The sequence below is a fragment of the Xyrauchen texanus genome, chromosome 22 (genome assembly GCF_025860055.1).
Source record: "Xyrauchen texanus isolate HMW12.3.18 chromosome 22, RBS_HiC_50CHRs, whole genome shotgun sequence".
NCBI classification, from domain to species: Eukaryota; Metazoa; Chordata; class Actinopteri; order Cypriniformes; family Catostomidae; genus Xyrauchen; species Xyrauchen texanus.
In genome coordinates, this window is record NC_068297.1 from 30,617,886 (window position 1) to 30,645,336 (window position 27,451).

At 38.8% G+C, this 27,451-nt stretch overlaps 1 protein-coding gene across 3 annotated transcripts; it reads right to left on the bottom strand.

The window, feature by feature from the left end:
• LOC127662252 (zinc finger protein 106-like) lies at positions 1-27,451 on the bottom strand. Of its 3 annotated transcripts, XM_052153370.1 has the most exons (23): positions 27,349-27,451; positions 21,310-21,357; positions 20,992-21,092; positions 20,675-20,736; positions 18,361-18,555; positions 15,720-17,543; positions 15,173-15,575; positions 14,533-14,602; positions 14,292-14,446; positions 14,121-14,181; positions 11,391-11,660; positions 10,579-11,299; positions 9,439-9,482; positions 8,343-8,485; positions 8,047-8,181; positions 7,580-7,696; positions 7,218-7,409; positions 7,028-7,090; positions 4,943-5,062; positions 4,745-4,816; positions 4,522-4,593; positions 4,289-4,429; positions 1-1,894 (listed from the first exon to the last, which is right to left on the bottom strand). In XM_052153370.1, exons 3-23 carry the CDS (start codon positions 21,043-21,045, stop codon positions 1,838-1,840), a joined length of 4,971 nt encoding a protein of 1,656 aa, XP_052009330.1. In that variant the 5' UTR covers positions 21,046-21,092; positions 21,310-21,357; positions 27,349-27,451; the 3' UTR covers positions 1-1,837. The 3 variants fall into 3 exon arrangements, with proteins under 3 accessions (XP_052009330.1, XP_052009332.1, XP_052009331.1); XM_052153372.1 differs by lacking the exon at positions 21,310-21,357 and having other exon boundaries at positions 27,349-27,366; XM_052153371.1 differs by lacking the exon at positions 27,349-27,451 and having other exon boundaries at positions 21,310-21,452.

The following is a 27,451-nucleotide window of genomic DNA, read 5'->3' on the forward strand; positions in this document are numbered from 1 at the left end:
GACATTTTGCCTTTTATTGCATTGTTTTTTTTTCTTCCCAAAAGCATTTGCGTACAAAAAGTCGATAACAATTTAACATCATTTAAAATGAACATATGTGAGAAACATGGGGATACCAGGTAAGAGATTGACTGCATTCTCTCCTCAGCAACACACAATTATAGCCAAAGAGCTGAGTTGCATTTTCAAAGGTTATGAATGGGTGGAATAATGTATCTATCACAACTTGACCAAAAAAAACAAACCTCAATTGACCATTTATAGTTAAAAATAAAACACATAAAAGGAGAAGAAATGTTCTATCTTCAATGTCCAGAGATATTGTTACTTTCTATAAATATTATTATTAGAAAGCTGTGAAATCACATCTTTATGAAATGAAGATGTAACCAAATGTTAGCAGTATATATTAAACAAATTTAGAACAACTGTTTGTATTTGTGTGCTGGTAGTAGAATGACGATTATGGCATGGAAGGTAAAACGCTCCCAACAGCATAAAAACACCATCCATGTTGATCTCCCATTCAACTTCCAAACTCAAACAGCAAAATAAAAGTCTTCTCCTGCAGAGTGGAGTGCACTTGGCTATGTGTACTTTCATAACACTACACACCCCAATGGCACAAAAGCCCATACAGAATACTCTCAACTGTGAAAACAAACAAACCCTATCCTTCACAACAGGTAAAAGATAAGTAAAATAAAATAAATTAAATCTTGTATTGACACTAACCCATAAAATCTATGTTCTCAAAGGCTTACACACACACACACACACACACACACACACACACACACACACACCAACTGTCACTTTTCACTGTGTCAACAGCACAGCAAACACATTTCAAACACAGTCTTAATCATGGCATGCCTGAATCCTTCAACGTTGCTTCACCTTTGGTGAGCAACCACATAGAATTCCAAAATAAAAAAAAGGCTAATAAAAGTTTTTCCAAATAGTGAGGAAACCATGAAACCACTCAAACAATTACATATAAATGAACACTAACAGAAAGAAAAATTTAAAACAAATAAACCCACCGGACACATCTTGACTTTTGAATTTGGAAACCAGACTGAAATGATGGGTGTAGCTATAATGCCATTCAAATGTAAAGGGAAAAAAACTGATGCAACATGAGGAAGAGATGGCCTTTATAAAAATCCTCCAATGTCCAAAAATAAAATGTAGTTGCTCAACGAGACACAAATATCATGCTTTCGTAAAACACTCTAAATAAAAAGCATCTTTAAAGCCATACAGACACAATTCTGAGCTATATGCGTTGCGCTGAGGGAGCTGCAGCAACTCTTCTGCTATACTGGCACCCAAATGTTTCTCACAGTTGTCTTTATTTGGTCAGTAAATCTCAGAGCTGACAATACAGTGTATGATCAGATGAGAGACAAAATATAGGAGGACTCTAATACTGAAGAAATCCATCCCTTGCAGGACAGTATCAGAGCAATGGCACGTCAGTATAAAAGAATCGATCACACTCTACACTTCGGATAGAGAGAAGTGTAAAAGAGGAGACAAAGGTAAATTACTTCCTCTAATAATCAGAATACCAATAACTCCACTTAGCGAGAAGGACATTTTCATATACTCCGATAAAACAATTATCTACCTCTATAGATTTTTTTTTTTTTAAGGACTGGTTTAAATAAAATTAATTTCTCACTAGGATTAAACCATTACTGCCATCTTTTCTTTCATCTAAGTGGGAGTTATTGGTAGCTGATGGCTCATATAAAAACCCATGAACAGGGCTCCTCTGGTGAGGGTTGAATGAGACATTCCCAATATGGGAAAAGAGTCTGTTGGCCCCTTATGGCTCAATGTTACTGTCTTCCTTGACGTGTTTCTGCATGTGAGAATGCACCACCTACAAAAGACAAGATTTATGTCAATCCTTAAAATACAAATAAAGAGAAAATAATAATAATAAAAAAAAAAACATTTATTAGAACACCACTATTTCAAAAAAAAAAATGAACACATTTCATAAAATCCCACAATTAAAAAGATATGGAACGATGTAAAACATTAGTCGCTTTCACACAGACAGTCTTTGTAATTAATAACTTTTTGTTGAGAACTGCTGCCAAATCAAAGTAGGATGCTCTGGACAAAGTAGGACGCAAAAAACTATCGGGCAATTATTGGTTGATTAATCGATTATCAGCCTTTTCCACCAACTTAGTTATCGTATCTGCAAAATCCACACTCGGTTGACCTCTAATGGACAGTTATTCCCCTTTAAACTTACAAATAGATGTAAACTATGAGTCATACACACAATTACAGCTCTGTGGAAATTAATTATCTCCATGCCACAGTTAGAGTAAAGGTTTGCATAAACGCACAGACATTCATGGGGCAAAGTACTCGTGTCAACAATAAACATGTTTAAAATGAGAGAATTTATGAGATTTGCATGTCATTTGCTGCAAGACAGGCTACAGATGTGCTGCTCACTGTAAAAAAAACAACAACTGTAATTTCTGTCAGCAGGTGTTTCGAGAGGCAGCTGCTAAAGAGACGGACAAAACATTATTAATAACTCTGATGCCATTCCGGATGGATGTAATAGCAGCGACGTATTTTTGTTTTTCACTTTGCTGAGAATGTTTACTTATTCCAGAGATCTATTTGCCTTTAGCCTATTAAACAACACTTAAACCTTTAAACTGTGGTTTAAAAATGGAAGATTCATGCAATGACTCGTCATTTATGTTCTCCATTTGAAATCAGACGATGTCAATTTATTTAGCTTATTATTATTTTTGTTGTTGTAATTATTATATAAAAACATGGTATGTTATTACTGTAATATAACATTTTTGCACTTTTTCTCTGTTAATAAATTTTATTAATAAAAAAAAATCAGTTCTGCATATCGGTTATCGGATAAGAAAACATACAAATAATCAGTATCATATTGGTAAAAAAAAACAACAACAAACAACTCCCTAGAGGTGCATAAACACATCCAAGGGGGGCACCAGAAACTCCACCAGCTGCCCTTACTCACGTTATTCAATAACCTGGTTGCAGTAGCAGAACACTTTCTCACGGCACCTTCGCACCGTGCACCAATACAAGTTAAGCAAAATCAAAAGCATTTGTGGCATAATACTGATTATCGCAACATTATTTGACTTGCCCCTCCTCATTTTCTTAAAAAAAAGACAAAAAAAAAAAACATGGGGGCCAATTTTTTTATTTACAATTAAAATTAATTTAAGTTAAAATAAACACTTTTTCAAAAGTATAGCCTCAAGACATAAACATTATACGTGTAAACATGATTTAAGTGTGATAAAATCACATACTAACCTTTTCTGTTTAACGGTATAGCCAATTTTACAACTTCGCTGCCATGACGATGTAATGTCAACAAACCCTAAAACCCTAAAATTTAAACAACTTTACAGCTCAAATAATACATGATTTTAACAGAACAATTCATAAGTGTTTTATAAGCTTAAACTTTATAAATTGCCTTTAAACCCTCCAAAAATTGGCCACATTCACTTCCATTGTAAGTGCTTCACTGTAACTTAAACGTGCTATATGTAAGATTGACAACAAGCAATTGAAATGGGTACAGCAGTCCAAATTCAAAATACTGCAGCGCTGTCTGCCCAGACTCGAAGCTCATGTGGGTTGCCAGAATGAGGACAATGCAAATTAGCCAACTCAGCATCCGGTTTAAAGGATTTCTGGGCTCTCCATCTTCTAAAGGCATCTCCAATATTTATCCTCGTTTTACTACACCTCTGGTCATGGTGGTTTTTAGATGGATGGCGAGGCTTTTTAGGTCAGGTGGAATCTGTAATCTCTAAACCAGTTTGTTTGCTGGCTTCCGTGGCTGCAGCATGCAGTATTGTTTGTCTGCAAACGTGTGGGTGGGATCACACAGGCCAAAACATAAACATAAATTCCGGCCCAGAATGGAAATTCAAAGTAGAATATACTGGCTGTTGCATTGTTATCGGAGAAGCCAGTATTTCAACTTAGCATGTTTCCTAATTTTCTAATGAAATATTATGGTCATTTTATGATTTAGTACAGTCAAAAATATTACATATAGCACCTTTACATTTTTGCTTTTTTTAAGAAAAGGAGGGACGAGACCAAATACATTTTTGTGGTAATCAACATTATGCCACAAATAAATGCTGTTGATTGGGCTTAACTTGTATTGAACCTGGAATATTCCTTTAAAATCTGCATTAGGAGTGTGAAAAGCATTGAACGTTTGTTGCAGTTGTACCTGTTCGGAGCCATTGCGTGTGGTGAAGAAGGAGTCGCAGTTTCTCCAGCGACATTTAAACGTCTGCTGGTTGGTGTGGTCATCCAGCAGGTGCTGCTGCAAGTGCTCCATAACGCCAAAGATTAATGTACAGCCATACCACTGAAAGAGTACGGCAACAGATTTTTTATTACAAGCTACATTATTACCAACTTATTACAAACGAAGAAGGTATGTTTAAGCCTTTGTCTAACCAAGCAGCGGTAGTTCTGGATCAGGTTCAATCTGACAGCTCGCACACTGCCATTATAGCAACCTGTGTAGATCTGCAAAAGACAAACCAGCACTGCCTTATTTTGATGGTCATTTGAATACATAGCAAATAATCAATACTTGTAAACAATTTAAAGAGGTTTATGGAATCTGTTATTAGATCTCAACAAGATCTCAAGGGAGATGTTTCATAGATATACTCACCATGCTCTTGTGGATGACCATACACATCACCATATCTGAATGTCCTCCATATACCTGGAGTCTGTCATGAGACTGGAAACACCAATGATTTGGTTAATGTCATAAAAATAGTTCATAACAAGCTAAACAATGCATTGTATCATCGCAACACTGTCAAGCTAGAGCTGAAATAGATTTCAACAAATATTTAATGTGTACCTGGAGCTCGTATACACGGACCAGTTTGTCCAGGCATGCAGTGACCATCACCTTTCCCAATATGGCCACCACAGTGACGGCATGACTGTGACCCTTATAGATCCTCACCAGTTCTCCTGTCTGTTCAGCCAGATATATAGAATTGAGTTAGATAAAAACAAGGCACTTACACATTATATTTAAAAATTTGAAACTTCAACCTTCATTAAACATGAAAATGTAACTAGACGGTAAAAAAAAATAGGTGGCCCAGAGAAAGTTAATGCTGATATTCATATTTAAATGATCAGTTAACACATAAATCCATAAAATATAAAAACTAAAAAACTAAGGGCCCTATTTTAAGAACTCTAAAGTTAAGCTCACTGCTATGCCATAAGTAAAAAGAGGAAAGTCAATGGGCATGGCCATGTAGTTTTTGTATGTTCGTGCAAGCATACACATTCTAGGCGCAAGTGGCGCAGCTCACAAATGCGCTGGATCAAGTGCAATTTAATTCTGAGGTGTTCTACTCTTATTCCACTGTCTGCATCCTATTATACAGTTCATTCCCTCAAGCCTCAGCAATATAAACAACGACAGCACATACATAAGAAATTGGTAGAGTAAATGGATTGTATGCAATGAATTAAAAGAACTGAAAATGACATTTAGCCTACTGCGTCCATGATTGTCAGGCATATTTCTATGATAGTGACACTCCTTTTATACGCATAAAAAATTTGATTCTTGTCAGAATTTGGATGTACACTGTTAAATGACAGAGAATGTAAATTTTTTCCCCAATTTGGAATGTCCAATTCCCAAAGTGCTCTTAAGTCCTCGTGGTAGTGTAGTGACTCGCCTCAATCCGTGTGGCGGAGGACTGTCAATCCACGCATCTTATTGCGTGGCTTGTTGAGCGTGTTACCGCGGAGACCTAGCGCGTGGAAGCTTCACGCTATCCTCTACGGCATCCATGCACAACTCACCACGCGCCCCACTGAGAGCGAGAACCACATTATGGCGACCACAAGGAGGTTACTCCAACGTGACTCCAACTGGGCCAATTGGTTGCTTAGGAAGCCTGACTGGGGTCACTCAGCGCACCCTGGATTCAACCTTGCGACTCCAGGTGTGGTAGTCAGCGTCTTTACTTGCGGAGCAACCCAGGACCCCGAGAATGTATGTATTATTAATAATTTTCATCATGAAACACAAATCATGGCTAGTATTAATGGTGAATGTATCGGCACGCACTGCACAGGACGATTTTGAAAAATTGTATCAATTTATTAAAACACGAAAAAAAAAATCTAAATTGAAACTACACTTCAAACTAAACAAAAATATAATCAAAATAATGAAGTGGTCAAAAAAAATCATACCAATTCAAAAACATTTTACTCTCTCCAACTTCTTCCACCAGATTTTTTACTTAAAAATCACTCTACGACACCAGGTGGAAAAATACTACTGGAAATTAGATCACACATACAATTGTAAATTTAAACATAATAATAATAATAATTGAAAAATAAACCATGACCTATAGATAGTTTAACACAAATCTCATAAATCTTAGTTTCATATAAGACAGCTACAGCTCTGATCATCAGGAACACAATTTCATGTTCCACTATATTTTTATAGTCTGGACATGAGCTTTATTATTACCACCTGCTGGTGGAAACTGCAAATACAGGAACTGAGTATAAACTTTGCACTGAGATGAGACCTGGTTTTCAAACGTCTTCCCACAAATACATATTTCTCAGGAAAACAGGACATTGCGCTTTGCTGCACTTCATTACAATACAATACACCCACATTTTCGCATACAGCCACAATAGTGCAAACACACCCACCCATGCCCACACCTGCGCTTTTCACTGGCACAAAAATTGCGATTAGAATTAGCGCACTCACATAAATTGGATAAGACGTCGGGCACGGTCACACACACATATATATATACACACACACACATGCTCACGAAAATAAGAGCCCTAAATATACAGAAAAACAATAACTTATCAAACTAGAAAACACTGAAATAAAAATACAAAATACAAAACTACAATAACCCTGGAATGAGAAACTTACATGTATATTATGTGCATGTACAGACTGGTCACTTGAGCCACTGAACACCAAATCATTCACCACCTATGGTGAAATAACAGATAAAATGTAAGCTTAGAGGTAAATATTACATGCTTCATGCAAAGGAAATTCTTTACAATGGTTTGGAAACATGTAAAGGAGGTACTGCTTCTTTTGACCATAATCAGACCTTCATACAGAGCACAGTTTTAGTGTGGCCCTCTAGAGTACGCAACAGTAGGCCATTTTTAGCATCTCTAACGCTGATTGTGGTGTCGTAGGAGCCGACCAGCAGCACACGCCGAGCCCCTTCCTGAGCTGTCGCCAGGCAACTCACGGCCCGTGGGCCATGGCACTCAAATACGTCCAACAGCTTATTGTTCTGCAGGTGACAAGAAAAGTGTCAATTACACCAAGATTTCAGTTCTCAGCTGATCAATAATCCACCTCCACAGATAACAAATCAGACTAATAGCAAGCTTGTCCAAATTTATCCCACTTCATGAGGGTCGTTTGCCACCTGAATCCAGCTGATCAATAAACACTTCATACCCTGAGGCTGAAGGTGATGACAGAGCCATTGGCCAGACCGGCGTAGAGAATTTTCCAACGGTTATGAAGACAGAGCACTCGGTCTGGGAGAGACAGCTGTTCCAGACACTCTGTTGTCTGAAGATGACAATTAGAAATAGTTGTACAATTTTTTACATTACAGAAATAAATCTGAAAACAATTATATTATAACTACTGAGTAAAGACTTCCTCACATAATGCCATCATATGGTTTCAACAGACTTATACATTATATGCATTATATTCTAGATGCAGACTATAATGCACGGCTTTGTATGGATACTTTGATAGCACTTTTTTGGAGCTTCACAGTGTAAATGACAGTCCACTTTTATTGTATGGAAAAGAGCATAGTCGACATCTAATTTTGTGTTCCATGAAAAGATAATTTTTGGGAGAACTATCTCTTAAATACATCGCAAGTAATGTAGATTGGGCGCAAGTACCTTGAGGCTGTAACAGCGGATGGTCTGGTCACTTGATCCTGAGTACAGACACTGTTGCAGGTCTGCACCAGATGACACCAACAGGCAGTTTATTTTGCTACTGTGACCCTCAAACACAGCCACACACTTACGACTCTACACAAAGAATAATGAAAGATCATTGAGAGCTCTGCCAGATACCTACTTTGGAGTTACATTCAGAGATCACTTTGTTTTTATATCCTGTGGTGTATTTTAAATGGCATGGCATCTGCTAAAATAACCCACTTAATAAAACAGATGTATAAGAGTCTTACAGTCAAGCTAAAAGCACGTATTGTGCGGTCCCCGGAGCAGGTGTACAGCAGTCCATTGTGGATCTGTATTCCATTCACTGCCTCCTTATGGCCTTCAAACTCCCCTTCAGTTGGCAACACCTCCTCTCCTGGATCTGACACATCTTATAACACATCAACATACAGATATCGGTTATTTGAGTGAAACATTAACACTTTGAAAAATGTGCAGATGCGTGTGTATTTTCTACACATTAATTACATTTAACAAATACTAGTTATGCTTTGCTGTGAAGTACACAGTACAAAAAAATACAAGTTTTAAAATACTTTTTTTACTGATCTTTCAATAAGTGGAGTGATTGACTAATACTGCTTGGAAATGGTTCATCACCTTCCTCGACTACATGGTATTCTAGCAATTACAAATTTAGACTTATTTCTGCACAAGGAACTTCTTTAAACTAAACTTATTTAAAAAAGACAAGTGAGTGCATAAATAATATTTTAGTGTTGTGCTTTTAAAAAAAAATTATATCACCTTTTACTAGCGGTGAGGCTGAAATGATATATTTTTTAGTAGAAACACACACAAAGCCTTTTTACACTACATTTCACATCTGACACATTTGAGAAGGTTTGATCATTTGGGCATGAAATGATGTCTAAAAATGCTGTCTAGGAAAGCAGCTAGATAGGTTTCAAGTTCCCAAAAAAAGAAACAGCGGCATGCTCATTTTCTATATTAGCCTAATTGGCACATTCCTTAGGGGTCTTATACCAGCAGCCACTCTCAGGAGCACAGGTTAGAAACTAGCAGACACTAAGAATACCTTGACTTTAAAAAGTAATTTGGGGATTTCTTAAACTATTTTTGTATGCTGATCATGTCAGTATTCTAATTTAGTCATTCAGCTAAGACTGTCATTGAGCAGGGACAGAACTAGACTAATTTCAATGCATATACTGCTATCACACTATTCACATCAGTCAAAATGGCGACATATTTATTGCAAGAATGGCATTTTGACTAATATATTAGGTTTTAAAAAAGATACTTCTTCAGGCAACAAAATTTGTTTTTAGGCCTTATTTGTTTTTTGAGCATGTCACATACCTGAAGGCACTTTGGATTCCATCACTGCAGTGGACTTTATTTCACTGGAAAAATAAAAACATGAGACATTTCAATACTGAGAAACACCAATCACAGTGGACAATGAAAGAAAGTCAGGGTATGAAAGGTCACATTCCCACATATAAATATGTCTTGTGGAGACAAGCTGTGTGTTTTGTCTGTGAGCTCTTGCCCATCAGAAACTGTTGAGTCTCCACAAAGCCTAACACAAGAATGTTTGTTTAACTATCTCTTTGAACTATCAGGATTTGTTTTCTTTGTACCAAATAAATCAATACACATTAAATATTTGACCCTGAGGGATCTTAATCGTGAGAAATCTGAAACAAAACAAAAAAATTTTCAAATTACCACACCGGTTGACAATTTACACTCTACAATATCAGGAAGATAAGACCTTTCCTCTCTGTACATGCCACACAACTGCTCGTTCAGTCACTTGTCATAACTAGACTGGACTACTGTAATGCTCTCATTGCAGGCCTTCCTGCATGTGCTATTAGACCTCTCCAAATGATCCAGAATGCAGCAGCACGTCTGGTCTTTAATGAACCTAAGAGAGCACATGTTACACCACTCTTTGTCACCCACCACAGGCTGCCGGTTCATGGACGTACTAAATTCAAGGCCCTGATGCTGGCATTCAAAACAGTCACTGGGTCTGCTCCAGCATACCTAAAAACATTTATGCAGAGCTACGTTCCCACCAGAAACCTGTGGTCGGCTAAGGAATGTCGCCTTGTCATACCAAAACAAAGAGGCACCAAAACACTTTCCTGGACTTTCAGTTTCATCATACCACAGTGGTGGAATGAACTTCCCAACTCAATCCGGGAAGCTAACTCACTCTCTATCTTCAAAAAACGGCTAAAAACACATCTTTTCCAAAAAGCACTTAACCGGTCACAAAAAACTTATATCTGTTTTGTATACTATTCTGATGATAGTGAAACTTTGTAGTATGGCACTTTTCGTACCACTGTCTCCTTAAGATGATTCGCTTAGGTTTTCCTCTTTTGTAAGTCGCTTTGGATAAAAGCATCTACAAAATGAATAAATGTAAAAGACAGCTGTTAAATGAAAAGTTGACATTGCTATGAGAAAAAACATGATGCTTACCTTTCACAGGCCTTGACTGAACTGCGGGTGTTGATTTCACTGGTTGAAGTGACCTCATTGCAGGCAAGATTTTGGGGGTCTGTGATTGTATGGTCTTTGGCCGCAGTGGCTGACTTCTTGAACTTCTCTTCAGGCATCAACTCATCTGGTTCTGAAGAATCTAGATTGACAAAATCAGTGGGCAAGTGTGGAGGAAGCTCCACCATCTCCAGTTCAGAGGAATCTGAGTTTGGAGCTTCATTTGTTGGTGATGGTGCTAACTTTGTTTGCTGTGTTCCATTCTTTGAAGCTTCAGTGATCAACAAATCCTCTTTTTCTTCCTTCTCTTCTGGCATTGAGGGTGAAGTGTTGGTGCCACTGGATCTCTGATGAGATCGGTACTTGCGGGAAGGTCGAGAGACGGGCTGCTCTCCATCAAGCTCAGAATCACTGATTTCAGGTTGTTCATTACCCTTTACCTTCTTAAGATACTTTCTCTTCTTCAACTTCCGAACACGCTTAACTGAATTAATCTCTGGGTTATTAGAGAGAGACAGCGGCTTCGGGGAGAGGGTTACAGACATGTGTGGGGAAGTAGGGTTCACTAACCCTTCTTGAGAGCTTTGTCGGCTTTCTTTGAGGCAAGAGGGCTGCAGTACATGATCAGATTGAGCTGCACTCAAAGACATGGCTGTGCTGTCTTGGGAAGAGTCTATCCTAATCCCGCACTTGAAGGTAGTATCTGTGTTAAATTACATAAGTAGGAGAATACAATCATCCAATACTTCATGCAATGACTACATTTGTGCTGTAATGTAATGATTGTAACTTACCTGTCTGACAAGCTGTAAACCCTGTTTGCACAAATGTGGTGCTATGGGGTCCTGGGATGGAGCATTTGACAAGGTCATGCTCAGAGGTGAGGTTATTAGGAGAGGTGGGCTCTTGTTTAATGGTAACAACCAGTGGGGAGGTTGGGGAAGAAGAGTTTGAGTGGGCAGCTGTGGTTGGCTGAAGGGGGTGTGAGGTAAACTTAGAAACTTGTGGTAATGGAGTCACAACCTCCTCATTGCTCCTCTCTCTCTCTGGCGATTCAAATTCACCTAAAAAAAAAAAAAAAGTATGGTGATATTGATTTCAATATTAATATCACTACCAACAACAAAAAAGCTGGGATTATGTTCTGATATCATGTACAGGGGTTGACAAAATAACAGAAATAACATTGTTTGTATGAAGGAAATCTGCTTGAACTTTCCATGGTTCAATGATGATTAAATCCATTGACTCAGTGCTTGCACAATAGTATACACTTTACAGTATCATCTATGAGTGCTGCAAAATGACCTCAGACATCTCAGCTCAGGAGGTGCTTTGAGTTCGCTTCATTTCCACAGAGCATTTAATTGTGACCACAAAACTGCAGCAAAAAAAGAAACGTCCCTTTTTCAGGACACTGTATTTTAAAGATGCTATTGTAAAAATACAAATAACTTTACAGATCTTTATTGTAAAGTGTTTAAACAACGTTTTCTATGCTTGTTCAATGAACCATAAACAATTAATGAACATGCACCTGTGGAATGGTCAAGACACTAACAGCTTACAGACGGTAGGCAATTACGGTCACAGTTATAAAAACTTAGGACACTAAAGAGACCTTTCTACTGACTGAAAAACACCAAAAGAAAGATGCACAGAGTCCCTGCTCATCTGTGTGAAGGTGCCTTAGGCATGCTGCACGGAGACATGAGGACTGCAGATGTGGCCAGGCAATAAACTGCAATGTCCGTACTGTGAGATGTCCGAATATCACATCTGTGGAACAGGTACAGAATAGCAACAACAACTGCCCGAGTTACACCAGGAACACACAATCCCTCCATCAGTGCTCAGACTGTCCGCAATAGGCTGAGAGATGCTGGAATGAGGGCTTGTTGGCCTGTTGTAAGGCAGGTCTTTTTCAGACATCACCAGCAACAATATCACCTATGGGCACAAACCCACCTTCACTGGACCAGACAGGACTGGCAAAAAATGCTTTTCACTTACGAGTCGCGGTTTTGTTTCACCAGGGGTGATGGTCAAACTCGCGTTTATTGTTGAAGGAATAAGTGTTATGCCGAGGCCTGTACTCGAGATCGATTTGGAGGTGGAGGGTCCGTTATGGTCGGGGGCGGTGTGTCACTGCCCCAGACCATCGGACTGAGCTTGTTGTCATTGCAGGCAATCTCAATGCTGTGCGTTAAAGGGAAGACATCATCCTCCCTCGAGTGTTACCTTCCTGCAGGCTCATCCTGACATGACCCTCCAGCCTGACAATGCCACCAGCCATACTGCTTGTTCTGTGCATGATTTCCTCAAAGACAGGAATGACAGTGTTCTACAATGGCCAGCAAAGAGCTTGGATTCAAAAAGTTGAACAACACACATTTTAATTACACAAGTTTCATTAGAATTTTTATTTAAAATAAATAAAAAATAAAGTTCAAAGTTTGAAATCAAGATGTCTTGCTTTATTGTGTAGGCTTAACCCTAAACCTGCTTAACGACAATTACCACATAGTACCACCTAGCATGAAACCAGCAGTAATATGAGTTCGTTTGTTTCCTGTGGAGTGTTTTTTCTGCAACCAATCAATCAAAACTTGGTCGACCAAGACTTTTCTCATCGACTAACCTTTGGTTGACTATTAGGGGGCAGCCCTAAAAGCAATCACTTCACTTAATGACTCCCACAAGATTTATATAATTTCACATAAATTATAAACTTAACAAATGCAAAGACACTGGAATAAAAGCATCCATTTGCTTTCACTAAACATGAGCTTGTCTGGATGCAAGAAATAAGATCAATGACTCATCGCTTAGAACACTGTAAAGTGATCAATGGAAAGGAGGAGGCGAGAACCGGCTTTTCAATATAAATAATAGTTTAATGATAAACTAAAACAGAAGACTCAAACTTAAACTTATTTACGGACATATGTCCGTAAACGATCTCTCTCTCCCGCACGATCCTCTGCAGTCGACCTTTATCCCTCACGGTGGATTAATTAGCCTAATACGGGACCGGGTGTGTAGGATCACGATCCGGCCCTGCCCTCCGCCCTGCCACAATCACATTTTGTGTATTGTCCTTGGATACCAAAGGCTTATGACGGCCAACCGTGCCTTAAATTCAGACTTTGTAAAAGTCAGAATTAACAGTTTGTTGAAACTGGGTCACAGAAATTCTCAAGGACTTAAGGATTACTGTTTCTATTTGCAGATGCCATTTTGAAAGCGATAAACCTGTATTTTGGGAACTAATTATTTGGCTTCTTTGGATCACTGTCAGTTGCTTCGTTTACCTTTGAAAACTCCAGGATGAAAATGCCGATACACATTGCAAATTGGCAATCAACCTAATGCTACTCACCTTTGAAGCAACATTTGTGAAAATTCAACCCTTCAAATTCTTTTTTCCCCTATTATTTTGCCCATCTCAAAATAACCATTTATAAATAAAATGTATAAGGTAAATGAACGTGCGATAACATGTCCTTTTCTAATTTCTGTACCTTGCATTCCTTGTAGAATTTCAATTCGCCTGGTTCTCAAGGAGTTCATCTCTGTAGTTACCTGTGAAATATTTGAGTGGGTGTAAAATTAAAGAAGCAAGTGGTAGCATAGTGGAAGTGAAAAACAGAATACATTTTTCTCTGCGTTGACACTACTTAATAAGATCTCACCTGTTGTTTAACCATAAGCACGCGCTGCACTTCCAAATAGGCAGATTGCAGGGCAGCACGTGCCTGAATAAGACTACTATCCACTGCCTGAAGAGAACTGTTAAGCTCCTCCTCACGTAGAGATACAGCCAGCAACTGATCCACTTGAGAGCGTTCTGCAAAATATCATTAGTAGACACATTGAAATACCCAACAAAAAGAATATGGTGTAGTTTTGTTTCATAAAAAGTAGTTTCCTTACCTTTCTTAGCCTTGATCTTTTGCCTCTTACTTTTCCTGTCTTCAGTAGGAATCTCTGGAGACAAAACATCCTAGTGGAAAGAGTTAATAGTAAGATCTATCTTGTAAGATATACCATTACCACCCACTATTTTTGAGCTCAAGTAAATAAATGTATAATTTATTCAGGGATCATTTAGAATCATTGTTTGATTTGAAACGAAAGTAGCCTCTCATTAGCTCTATTCCAAAACCTAGTGATTTGCCTACCTAGACAGTATTTTAAGTCATCATAGGTGCACTCCCAACGCAAAGGCTGTTCAAAAGATTCTAAGAAACCTAATTTTTATATAATTCTATGGCAGCAACACATTTACTTTACATTTTTTTGCCACTGATCAACAGAAATGTTGGCTATAAATATACATTTCATTCAATACTGAAACATATAAATAAAAATAGTTAAAAGTGACTATTTACTATTTGTGTGCCATGTATTTTTATGCTTAACTCTAGAATAAACGGTTGCGTCTCTCATGCATTTCAACTGAAAAGTGCTATTTGAGTGCTGCCTATGTAGAATGTTTTAAATCAGCCACTTATGAGGTTCCATTTTGGTAAGGATGCTGCATTAGAACCAACATGGAAGGTATGAAGCTTACCCCAGGTGCTCTGCGTTTCTTCCCAACTCCTTGTGTGTCATTAAGCTCAGTGTCTGATGTACATCCAGAGATTCCTTCAACATCCACTTGACCCTGAGGTGGCCATTTTGAGCCCTGTATCTCAAGATCACCTTTTGGCTGTAGATCTTCTCTCCTTAATTGCTGGGAGGGGCTGCTAGGTGAAGAGTCCGTCATTCGATCTACAGTTTTGAGGAGGGAGCTTGTGCCAGCAGAGTGACCTTTTACCACACTGCTTTCAGACAAGCTACGCTTGCGGGAAGGGACAGGCACTTGACTGAAGTCCAACAGAGTGTCCCAATGAAAGCCCTCACAAAGAGGGTCATCATTTTCATTAATTTGGTTAGTACCCTCAGGTTCACAGGGCACCATTTCTATACCAAATCTGAAAGGATTCAGGACAAATATTGGATTAGTGTGTAATGTAGCTAATGTAGTGTGCAGTACTATATAAACCCAGACATAATGTTGTAATCATGGTTTAATTTTACGAGAGTAAATAGAAAATAAATAAAAACTCATGCAGTACCTTGGTAAGCCCTTGCCTTGCTCTTGCTTCTTGCGATTGACTTCCTGATAGACCTGGTCCCAGTTGACAATCCGCCGGGAGCAAGAGGAGCTAATGAGCTGCCGCAAGGTGGGCTTGAGTCCACAGTCCTTCTCCGATTCAATCTTACGTGAGCCACTTACATTCCTAATACGCCTGGCAATATTCAAGTTGGGTTCATGGGCTGCTGCTTTGCCTTTGGTACCCATATGGCGGTTCAGATCCCTTTTGAGACATGCAGGCAAGGCAAGCTTGCTTAAAGGGGGCACTGAACAGCCTGCTGTTGGTTGGGATAGACTACTATGGGACCCCTCACCAAGTGGGCACATATCTTCATCTAGCGTGAACATTGCTTGTTCTTGGACTGGTATGGGAAGGTTTTCTTCCCTTTCGCCAAATTCCTCATCTTCGTGGTCCATAGTGGAGGTGCTAACTTGCAAGGACTGCAGAGATAGCCTAGTGTTATTTTGCCAACTGCCAATCTGTAGAGATGTCTTAGCACTGGTGAGTTGTTGCTTGTCATTGCTAATATCTTCATCAAAAGCCTGCCCCTCTTGTACCTTGTGCTTGTTCAGTTTCTTCTTATGTTGATGTAATTTTTTATTCTTGTTCAGCTCTAAATTATCTACTTGCTGGGGTTCCTTAGTCTGAGGCCCAGTCTTGGTTTCTTTAGGGTAGTCCTCTGGGCTAGAATTGTGAACTGAGCCTTTTCTATTAAGCAAGGTCTCCTTGGCTTTTCGCAACATCTCTGACAGAAGATGCTCTTGCTCTTCATTAAAGATGGCATGTTGTGGGAATTCTGAGCTTGAAGGGGAATGCAGAAAGCCTTTAGAACTGACAGAATCATGAGTTGCCACTTGTCTGGAATTAGGCTTTGAACAACTTGTCCAAGACGCCCCATTTGCAGGATGCTTGCCAGGTTTCTCTGATCGTTTAATTTTGGAGGTCAATGAGAAGGTGAAACTATCCATGCTACTACTGCCACAATTCTTGAAGGACTGTTTCTGGTTCTGCCTGCAATCATTGTTTTCATGGTAGGGCTCTGCAAGTTTATGCTGCCAATTTCTCTGGTCTGCCTGGAATTTATTTTCCATGTCTTGGCTGCTCTTGTTAAAACTCTGTGCTTTACAATTTTCTTGAGATTCCACAGCTGACTTATCTGAGGTTGGCTGAGGCATTGTTTGAGATGAAGAATCTCCAAGTTTAGATGGTGCCCATCTGTGAGCATTTTCTGACATCTGATCATTACATTTGTTGTAATCATGCTCGCCACCAGATTCTTCTACACACTGTTGGCCCTCTGTCTGGCATTCAATGCTGTTGGGTGTCCTCGGCTGCTCTCTTCCAGGAGGTTTAAAGTGCCCAGGTGACATATATTGTCCCGGTCTAAAATTATATTGACTGTTTTTCCAGGAAAACTGATTTCTCTGTTTTGGTGGGCAGACCCCATAGCCACCTTGTCTACCACCCCAGAAGCTTCCTTGGTTGCGCATACTCCCTCCCTGTCGATCCATGGATCCCCATCTGTGCAAGTCAGGAGGTCCTCCAGCATGCCATGTGGCATACCGAATCTGTTGGTTAGGGTTAGACCAGTTGCTATGGTCAGGGGAGGAAAATCTTGAATTCTGCCATTTGGAGCCTTTGCCCCTTTTGGGCAGCTGAGGGAAATTACGGTAGGGTTGGTCCCAAGAGCCATACTGCTGGCACATCAAAGGCCTTGGCCCCTGCCGCTGAGCCTGATGCTCCTGAAACCTCCTAATGTTCTCCCGCTCCTCTTTAGCCTGCTTTGCAGCAGCCTCTTCTTTTCTGGTAGAGTTGAACATACAATGATAACAGACAATGATTTAACTGACAAAATCTGCTGACAAATATCAGATATCAGAGGATATTAGTTTAATAAGAAACTTTTGTTATGGACAGAAATATAAGATAATGAAAACTTCTAAGAGCTGCCATATCCTGTCGTTTGGAGTTAGGACTCTTAGGGGGTCATATGGTGGGATAAAATTTGGCACATGGCAGAAAGACAGTTGTGTTACCAATTGCTTGAGAAAATTCCACAGCTTTCCCCACCAAACTAAATTGCATTTGAATGTGCAAAGTGTGCTCATATTCATCTATGGAATATTAAACACAAATTTCAGGCTGCTTCCATGGAACAATTCTCTATAATAGCAATATCAATCTTATTTATACGAATGGATAAATAAGGAACAGCAAAGAGTTTGTGTTATTATTAAACGTGTAACACGTTCATTGTAACACTTCGTACATAAAGATAGTTGGTGTGAAAAAACTATTTAAAAGCATTCCATTTATGCTGTTTAAGGGTTGATTAGCTGCAAGGGAGTAGCGTGGTATCCAAGTAAGAGTATAAGAGTGCAAGTGTGCAGTCATGGCTGTTTTAGGGCTCCTGACACATGACTCCAAAGTTAGACCTGTTCGCTGAAAAGTTTAATATAGAACTGTAGGTGTTGTGATTACAAACAGATAATTAAATCAGAGGAATCACAATTCAATTACAAAGCTTTTGATAATTTACACCATACTGTCACTCCATAATTTTTTTCCTTCAGAATTAATCCGTAAATGGGCTAAAAACGTACTTAAAAAAAGTACTTACTTGATAATTTCCTTGCGTTTTTCAATGAGCTGCACAAAATCTTTGTCAAAGTACTCCTCATCTTTGTCTTCATTTAAAGGCTGGTGCTTAGGATCCTCAATGCGCTGTTTGTGTAACAAGCTGGAAATGTGACTGGCGTAGTCGGTCAGGCTCACCACTGTCACACCGCAGACTCGGCACTCATGTCCACAGTCACTGGGGATAGAGGGGCACAAAGGCTGCTCAATACTGCCCTCAGGCATATTTACTGCTTCTGAGTCTAATCAGTTACGGTCCTTTTAAGAGATCAGGAGGCAAACTGACTTATGAAATATTGGAGATGAAAACACATCCACCTAAAAGTTACTAATTAAATAAAAAAAAGAAAAGTGCAATCTTCCTGATCTTGCAGTACGTCTTCGGAGTGTTCAAATCAGGTTTAGAGTGAGCAAGCATGAGCAGGAGGCTCTGAGGGGTGACCACCCACTCAGCAGCAGCTGAGCCTTAGGACGCTGTCATGTCGGAGTCTGCTGTGCTCTGAGACATGGGCTGGGTGTGCTTTTTGATTTGGTGTGTAAAATGCATTCCCCCACCCCCGATCTCCACCTTATTCTGCTCTTTAGGGCTGCAACAAAGGCGGGACTCTTTAGTGATAGCTGTTGTGTAGCCCTCCCTGCCTTTGCTGCTCTATTTAGTGCCAAACTTGTGAGCTAAAAGATGAAGTTGCTGTTGGCATTTGGTTTATCCCCTGAAAATGGTGTCAAGGCAACTTGCCATTTTCCAGTCAGCACTCTTTGAATGTATTATTTAAATCTAAAAGCTTTTGTGTGAGGCTTCAGAATGAGGACTATGATTCATACCTATCTTCTACAGTTCACTTTGACCAATTATAACCAGTGAATTAGTGTTGTCACGGTACCAAAATTTCAGTAGTCGGTACCAATACCAGTGAAATTTCACGGTACTCGATACCATTTTCGGTACCAAAGTAAAACACAAAAACAGGTTACTAAACAACACTCTTAATAACAAAGTCTACAAAACATTAGCAGCAGAACTAAGAACAAAAATATGCCATTGAGCAACACTTTACTTTAAATATAGTATTTATATATTATTATCTCTCAGCCGGGTGCAGTTTCAATCTCTCCCCCTTAGATCGGGAAATTCGCGCAACTTATAGAAGAGGCACCGACCACACAGTGAAATGCCAGTTTCTGAGTATAGTTATTAACATGATCTGGTTCTGTATTATTTGAACTTGAATAAAGATATAACGCATTCAATTTTACTGCATTTAACATGTAAAGCCAGGTTTCCTTTAAAGAGCTCCTCCTCCGCTTATTTCACAACGGTACATGCTTCTGAATGTACTTTTATTTAATCATTCCCTAATACTTTGAGATCTACGTAAAAAAAAACCTCTGAAAGTTTAGAGTGCATCTGGACTGATCTGTGTAATTCTTTCTCCATCAGGCGTGAACTGATGCTCTCACATATCATCGTTACAGTTTATTGTGATTTCATGTTATGCTAAATGAGATCAAACGACTATTTTTGACAACACTACAGTGAATAATCATTGCTCTCAACTATACATCATATTTCTATTACAAACATCTTTATTAATATGAAATGCAACTAGTTAAAATGTGGCAAACCTGTGAAAGACACTGTTTTTGTCAGGCACTTCAGAACTGAATCCCCTCCTCATATAATCTTTTTCTTACTTTCCAAATTCCAGAGATCTACATAACTGTCACATGAGAGAGGCAGTTGTTATCTGTCAACCTTGCCAATGTCCCTATATATACTCCCTAGTTATGGCAGCTGTCTCAGCTTATCCTCCAACTGACCAGAGGATACACATGCCAGACAATACACATGGTTTTCATCATTAATCATAAAATCACATGCTAAAACTGGGTCATGAACTTGGAGTAGTTCAATTGATGGGTGTCATAGATCAGACTATAAAACAAAAAATACTAATGCATTTATTATGCTTCATTTTATCTTGATTTCAAACTGCATTTGGATGCATGTGACTGGAGAGCTTTGAAGAGACTTGCATGTTGTTTAAAGACAGGCTGGAGAAACTCTTGCAAATAAAGTTGTATTTCAGTAATTTATGTGGAACATGTGAGCTAAAGAAACAAGCAGACACTAGCTTACAAATGTCCATCTGTCTGACTTACAAAGAAAACAGACATCAAAACCCCTGAAGGCCTGCATTCTGGTAAATCCAATGATGCATAAACTTGAGAGTATAAGTACTGCCTTATAGTGTTGAACATTAATTGGCTTCCGTGAGCTGCATAACACCGGTTCTTACCGGCCTTTCAGATTCTCTAGCTCCCGATGGTGCAGCATACTTCTCATGTGCTCTTCCATCTCCTACAAAAACACAGAGACCATTAAGAACACTGAAATATTTTATGTAATTTCAGACATACTTGCTGCACAAAGGCTACTTGTAACCATAAATCTCATAAAAGAACAGTGCATGGCACTTGCTTGATATGGGAGTCAGTTGCTTAAACGAGTACTTAAATAACAGTTTGTCACAAAACCATTAAAATTCAGGCCATGTGGTCATATTCTACAGGGACTGGGAGAGGGTGTACTGTAGGTCTATATACCCAGGCTTACCTTTTTGGAGCTGTAGACAGTTTCACAAAGAATGCATTTCTGTTCTTTGCCCATCCTGGATGATGTTATTGTGTCTCAGAGCAACACAAATTAACAGAGTTCTGCACATGGAGACAGAAAATATAAATGATCTCATAAGATAGATTATAGATAGAATAGATTTTTGCAACTATTGTACAATGAGATTGTACCAAGTTGTACATCAGACAAAATTTAGCCAGTGACATCTAAAATTCAGCCATGCACATAGCTCACAGCTGACTGTCATTGCTTGTTTATTTCATACTGCAATAGGTCATATGTAGAGGTTCTTCTTACATTAGATTGTGTGGTATCAGCAATGCATGGGGGTTGGCCAAGCTCCACCTGCAGTCCATCAGACAGAAAAGTGGGTTAGTGTTTCTGGCCCCATATGAGGTTGCCAGAGGACACAAAACTGGGACAGAGCTCAGGTCAAGAGGCTAAATGCAGTATACAGCACTAATGCCAACTGCAAATCCAAAGCAAGGTTGTGCCTTGACATGTTCAATACTCAACAAACATGTTTTGGAAAACATGTTATATGTTACACCTATAAGGTTTTAATAAAAATTAGAGATGCACCGATCGACCGGCCAGGGACCGGAATTAGCCGATTTTCCGCATGCTCGGCCGGTCAGACTCACGTCTTTCCGATTCCAAGCCGGTCCGTTTTGTTGCCAGCGGCGCAGGCAATAACGTCACAGCTGCACGTAAACATGTCATTGGCGTGGAAGATCATCACTGTGAAGAATACATAAAGTTTGAAATGTGTAATAATTGTAAGGCCAAAGTAAACCGTGGGGGAACCACCACAATAACTTTCGGAACAACAAACCTAATTAGACATTTAAAACACCATCACCCAGCTGAAAACGCCCATTTAAAAAAAGAAGCTAATAAGGGAAAGCAGCTAAAGCTAGCCAGAGCTCTGAGCCAGCCACAAGTCAGCAGCCACTCCTACCATTCCTTGGAATGAGCAGCGAAAAGACCAAAGCAATTACGAGGAAAATTATGGAATTCATGGCTATGGATGACCAGCCGTTCTCCATAGTTGAGGACAGAGGGATCAGAAATCTGATACATTTCCTCGATTTTCCGACGTCACGTTGCCAGAGTTGTTTAATCTTGTGTCATGTCACACACGCAGCCTGTTATCTGTCAACATTTGGGTACACAAATCCGGGAGGGGAAGTGGGGTGCTGGATGGCAGAGGCAGGCTAAATACTATACAAATTGTGACGTTGTGATTTAATGTGCCGAGTAGCATAATTTTTCCCACCGTGTCCGATATTAAAATCAGTGCGACACACATTGCAAAAGGCGTGGGCATATTCGGTATGGCTTCGGGATATGAAATTAAATTCTTCCATCCAGCTGTTGTTAAATGTACATGTATATTTTTTTTTTTTTCACCGGAGCACCAGCTGAGTCTTCTCCTCCCCTCTACCAGTGATGCTTGATTTAACATCCCGCGTCTACTGCCTGCGCAGATATCAACAGCGCAAATGGGTTGTAGGTTGCCAGGTTGAGGTCACAAATGATTTGTAATTTGTATGATGTGTTGATTGTGTGAGTAGGATGCGTTTCATTCAAGATCTGGCAACTGGACCACCTTGGAATAATATATTGAAGTGATTATTCATATTACGTGGTTTGGGCCATAGACTGTAAAAAAAAGATGGATGACGCCCCTTCGCTCTTTTCCATTGGTGAGAACTGAAGCCGCCAGTGTCCCGATATGGCGCTGACATCTTGGGACTTGAGTCTGCGCAGTTGCGATTTCGGGACCAGACCTGCGCAGTAGTGAGCAGGAAGTAAAGCTGCAAAATCAAGCCCCGCCCTCACTCTCGCTGAATCAATCGCAAGCACACGCCCCTGCACTTTTGATGGTGTGAAATAATTAATTATAGAAATGTAGATATGAAATTTAAAGCTCCAATCTCCTCAGTCCTCCAAAGATCCCGAAAAAAAGTCTGTTGGTGCTTCATTGACTACTTCGCTCAGAGAACCTGTCAATCACAGCTGTCAAATCATGATGTCACAGCACCGTTTTTATAGCATCAAATAACTAACTAAAAACAAACTTATTTTGAAAACAAACACTTGAAATTACATCAACGTGATAGAAACTGCAGTAAATGACAGAAACTATCTTTGGAAAAAAGATATGTGAAGTGTAATTTAATTGTTTAGTTGGTCTCACGTCCCGTTGAATAACATGGGGAGGCGGGGTTTATGACCTATACTAGGACCAGTCACCGGGGGACGATCGAGACGTTTTGGCTTCACTTTTGAGGGCACACTTGGTTTGGGCCATACAAATTACGGGAGTTTATTTTGGGAGAAATAACAAAACGGGAGACTCCCAGGAAAACCGGGAGTGTTGACAGGTATGGTTACAAGCCGTTCCCGAAGCAGCAATCAGTTTTACAACTGATATTTGGACATCTAACATAAGTTGTTATATAAAGCAACTCATTTGCAGTTAATTGTTATTTCTACCTCTTTCCAGTCACAGAGCACTTTATTTTGAGAGTTGTTTAAGTGAGAGAAGATCCTGTAACTTAGTGCAGTTTGGGGGAAATTGTAATGTTTAATAATTTATTTTATTATAAAAATAAAATGTTACATTGAAAAAGGTAGATTTTGTTTGTATATGCGTTCAATAACAGTTCTTAGAAAGAAAATCAGAATCGGAAAAAATCGGTATCGGCAGGTCACACTTGCAAAAAATCGAATCGAATCGGCCAAGAAAATTGCAATCGGTGCATCTCTAATAAAAATAGGCCTACACACTCTTTGACATATCACCAGGGGATCTGAGATAGCAATTTAATCAGTGGTGTCTGCTAAGGCAAACATAACTATTAGCCTACTATTGCTATTTGAACAAACCCCATATCAATTTTTAAATTCGGCGAGTAACTTGTCTTGCATTGCTTGTGCTATGGACAAGGGATGCAAAAATCCAATACCTGGATCTGTCTCGGTTCTGATACTGCCTTTTTAGATCCAAATCCGATACAGTGTGTCTAGACAGTAACATGTTGTCTAGTAGGGCTGGGCGATATGGCAAAAAAATTCAACCTTGATTTTTATTAAACTTATGGAAATTTCACGATTCACAATTACATTTTTTTAACTTTCAAATTACTTCAACATGATTCAAATAGCATGTTCTTTATTAGAATCCAAGGCAACCTGGTTAGAGAAATCAAAGTTATTTTAATTGTAGGAAACAAAGGGGTGTAAGACACCACAGGGGGAAGGTGTCAACATAGTGTAAATGTAAAATAAATAAAATTTTAATACATCCATATGTTTAGAAATAATAGAACTTCTTAGTTAGTTTATCAAACAACGTGTGTGTATATTCATAAACCTGAGCATATAGAGGTTATGCAGTGCAGCAATATGAAATCATTTCTCATTATAATTAAAATCGCAAAATGATATGTTGACTATAGATACAGTACACTTGAAACACGTAACAGCACAAAGCAATAATTAGTGACCCGTGAATCATCATAGCATTTAGGCAGCATAAAAGTAATCGATACGACTCCAGTTGATCAATTAATGTCTTCTGAACCGAATCGATACATTTGTGCAAAAAATACATTGATAATTAAAACTTTATTAAAATGCTTCCTGCCAGCAGTTGATGCATCATGTTACTGTTGCGTGATATAAGCAAAAACGTCAGTAGCATGCTTTGTAACAGAGCAACGAACATGTCATGCGAGAGTTAAGTAATTTCAAACAGCAATCCAGTGCTGGCCGGAAGCATCAATTTAATGAAAAAATCATTTTAATTAACTTTAATTAAACCTATCGGTTTGCTACCGAAGACATTAATTGATTGATGGAGTCATGTGGATGTATGCAGCCTAAAAATGCCTTTTTGACCGTCAAACAGCCAGCAGCCTGATTCGGTTCTGTTGAAGAACATAAGTCATACACATCTGGGATGGCTTAAAGGTAAGTCAATTGTGACAACCATACTGAGAATATTACCGCTGTCTTTTATATCAGTCCCTGTGTCGTTAACCTGTCATGTTAATTTGGAGCACACCATACACGTGCAGCTGATCAGATCGGGAACAGCATTAAGACAAGCACTGTGAATCCTTTTTCTCTTCCTTCTTCAACCTTGGTGGATTTACAGCGTATCTAGGCTAATTATAGTGTTTGCAATGTTTTATGCAAAATCTTGATTTCTTGATTAAAAAAATCTCTAAACATTACATAAAAGAACCATAAAAGCACAATTAAAGTAGTCCATGCAGTTTATTCAAAACCACTTGAAGAATATGCTGTGTTTAATAAGTAAATATATAGTAAGCATGCGCAGCTTGTAAGTGAATGGCCGACTCTATTGAAACACATACATAGCAAGCACATGCTTTTTGGGTCCTTGCGGCCCTCAGAGCTGTGCGCAATATGTGAGAGCTGCAAACAAAATCTCAGATGTACAATCTCAATAGTTCGGTTTGCTTATTAAGAATGGCACCAGAGGAGCATTTCAACAGATTTCACCAAATAAAAAATTTCAACCGAAGACTGCAATTACTGTTAATTTTGCTGCAACATTATCCAGGACCAATAAAGTTTTACTGAATTTGCTTTACATTTATATTGAAATAACGATTAGTTAAAGGTTTGTGATTCTTAACATGTAAAAGAATACCCCATATAAATATAATAGAGTGAGGATTATATATTATAAAATGATTATGAAAAAAGAAAAGAAAAAAAGAAAACACAACATCGGATCGGTATCGCTGATACTATGATTTCAGGAATCGGAATCTGACCGGAAGAGAAAAAGAGGTATCAGTGGATGCATACTATACAACAATTGATACCTCAGCATTATTATGCGGTTTGCTATTACTTTTCTAAGCCCTCTAACGTAAAATTTTCACCTGGTGGAAAGAGATTTGAACCAAAAAAAGGACCAGAATCACATGTAAAGATAAGTAGCTAGCCTTTATCAAAGACTTGGGATGGGGCTAGTAAGCAACCCCCCAGAACACACTAGCAACAGCATAGAAAGGCACTAAAACCCACTTAAAGCACCTTTCCAACTGCATAGTAATGGCCTGGCTTTAGCAAACACACCGTTCACATTTTTTTGTGGAATTACAACTGCTGAGTTTGACGTATACAAGAAATATTAAACATTGTGAATTTTTCATCTTTGTGCATTAGGCAAAAAATAAAAAATAATAAGTTATATACACACACACACATATATATATATATATATATATATATATATATATATATATATATATACCAAATTTACCACTGCAAAAATGTTTGGAGGAGATTGGGATCTCTGAAAAATCATAGCGCCTATGTAAATAAATGACACAGCCCAGAAACAGACATAAAGGCAGTAATAGTGTTAAATTACATTATTTACGGCTAAATCTAAACTGGGATGGAAAACATGATTCATGCTATAAAGGTCAATACATGAGTTTTCAGTTGTTATGCCTGTTGCAATAATAGCTGATATGGTGCAACAGTCATTCATTTATCAGACAAACACTATGGAATGGGGTGGAATCACACAGCTCTTCAAAAATTGTAGGGCATGGCTGTGAACTGACACACTTTGAAAATGAATACTTTTTACTGGGCCAAAAAATCTGAGAGATTAGGATTGGTTGCAGTGGAAAGAGTAACGTTACACCATATGAATGTGGCACAATGTCAGTGCAATGAGGCATGATCTAAGAGATTCTTCTTTGCTATTTTTTTGTTTGTTTTTTTTAAATCAGTGCCACTGATAATTGCAATCTCAACAACAGGTCAGTCTGCATGTCCACTCTCTTGAAATGTTGTTCGTTGCAAACTTCTGTTGCAGTAATATAATGGGGTTGACCACGAGACACACTGAAGGTTAAAAATAAACTTCGCGAGTTACTGAAATGTATCATTAGACAAACACGTTAAAGTGCTCTAATGATCAGTGAGAACAATTCTCTAACTCTTTCCTGAAAATAACGGTGTACATCTTTTGGTAGGCGTTCGTTAGCTCGTTTGCTAATGCAACTCTGAAGATAATGCTAATTTGTTACTGGACAAAACACTTTTGCAAACTCATAACTAGTTTAACTGTTTCTTTTGGCATTAAAAATGCATGTATGATAAAAAAAAATAGACAGTAAACAATGTTAACATTTTGCTGTGTTAATCATTTGCCGATGTTTAGCATCCAGGCTAACAAACCGCCTGTGCCATCCGCTAACTGCATGGACTAAAATGTGTTTATATAAGCGGGAAAACAACGTGGGGAAAGATAAATCCGAATTTAAAGTATACCTCTTAATTCAAGCGGAGAAAACATCTCTTTAGATTTCCATGTAAACACGCCATTTCTATTTATATTCCAGACTACTTAGCAATGTCGAGTGCTCTGAAAATG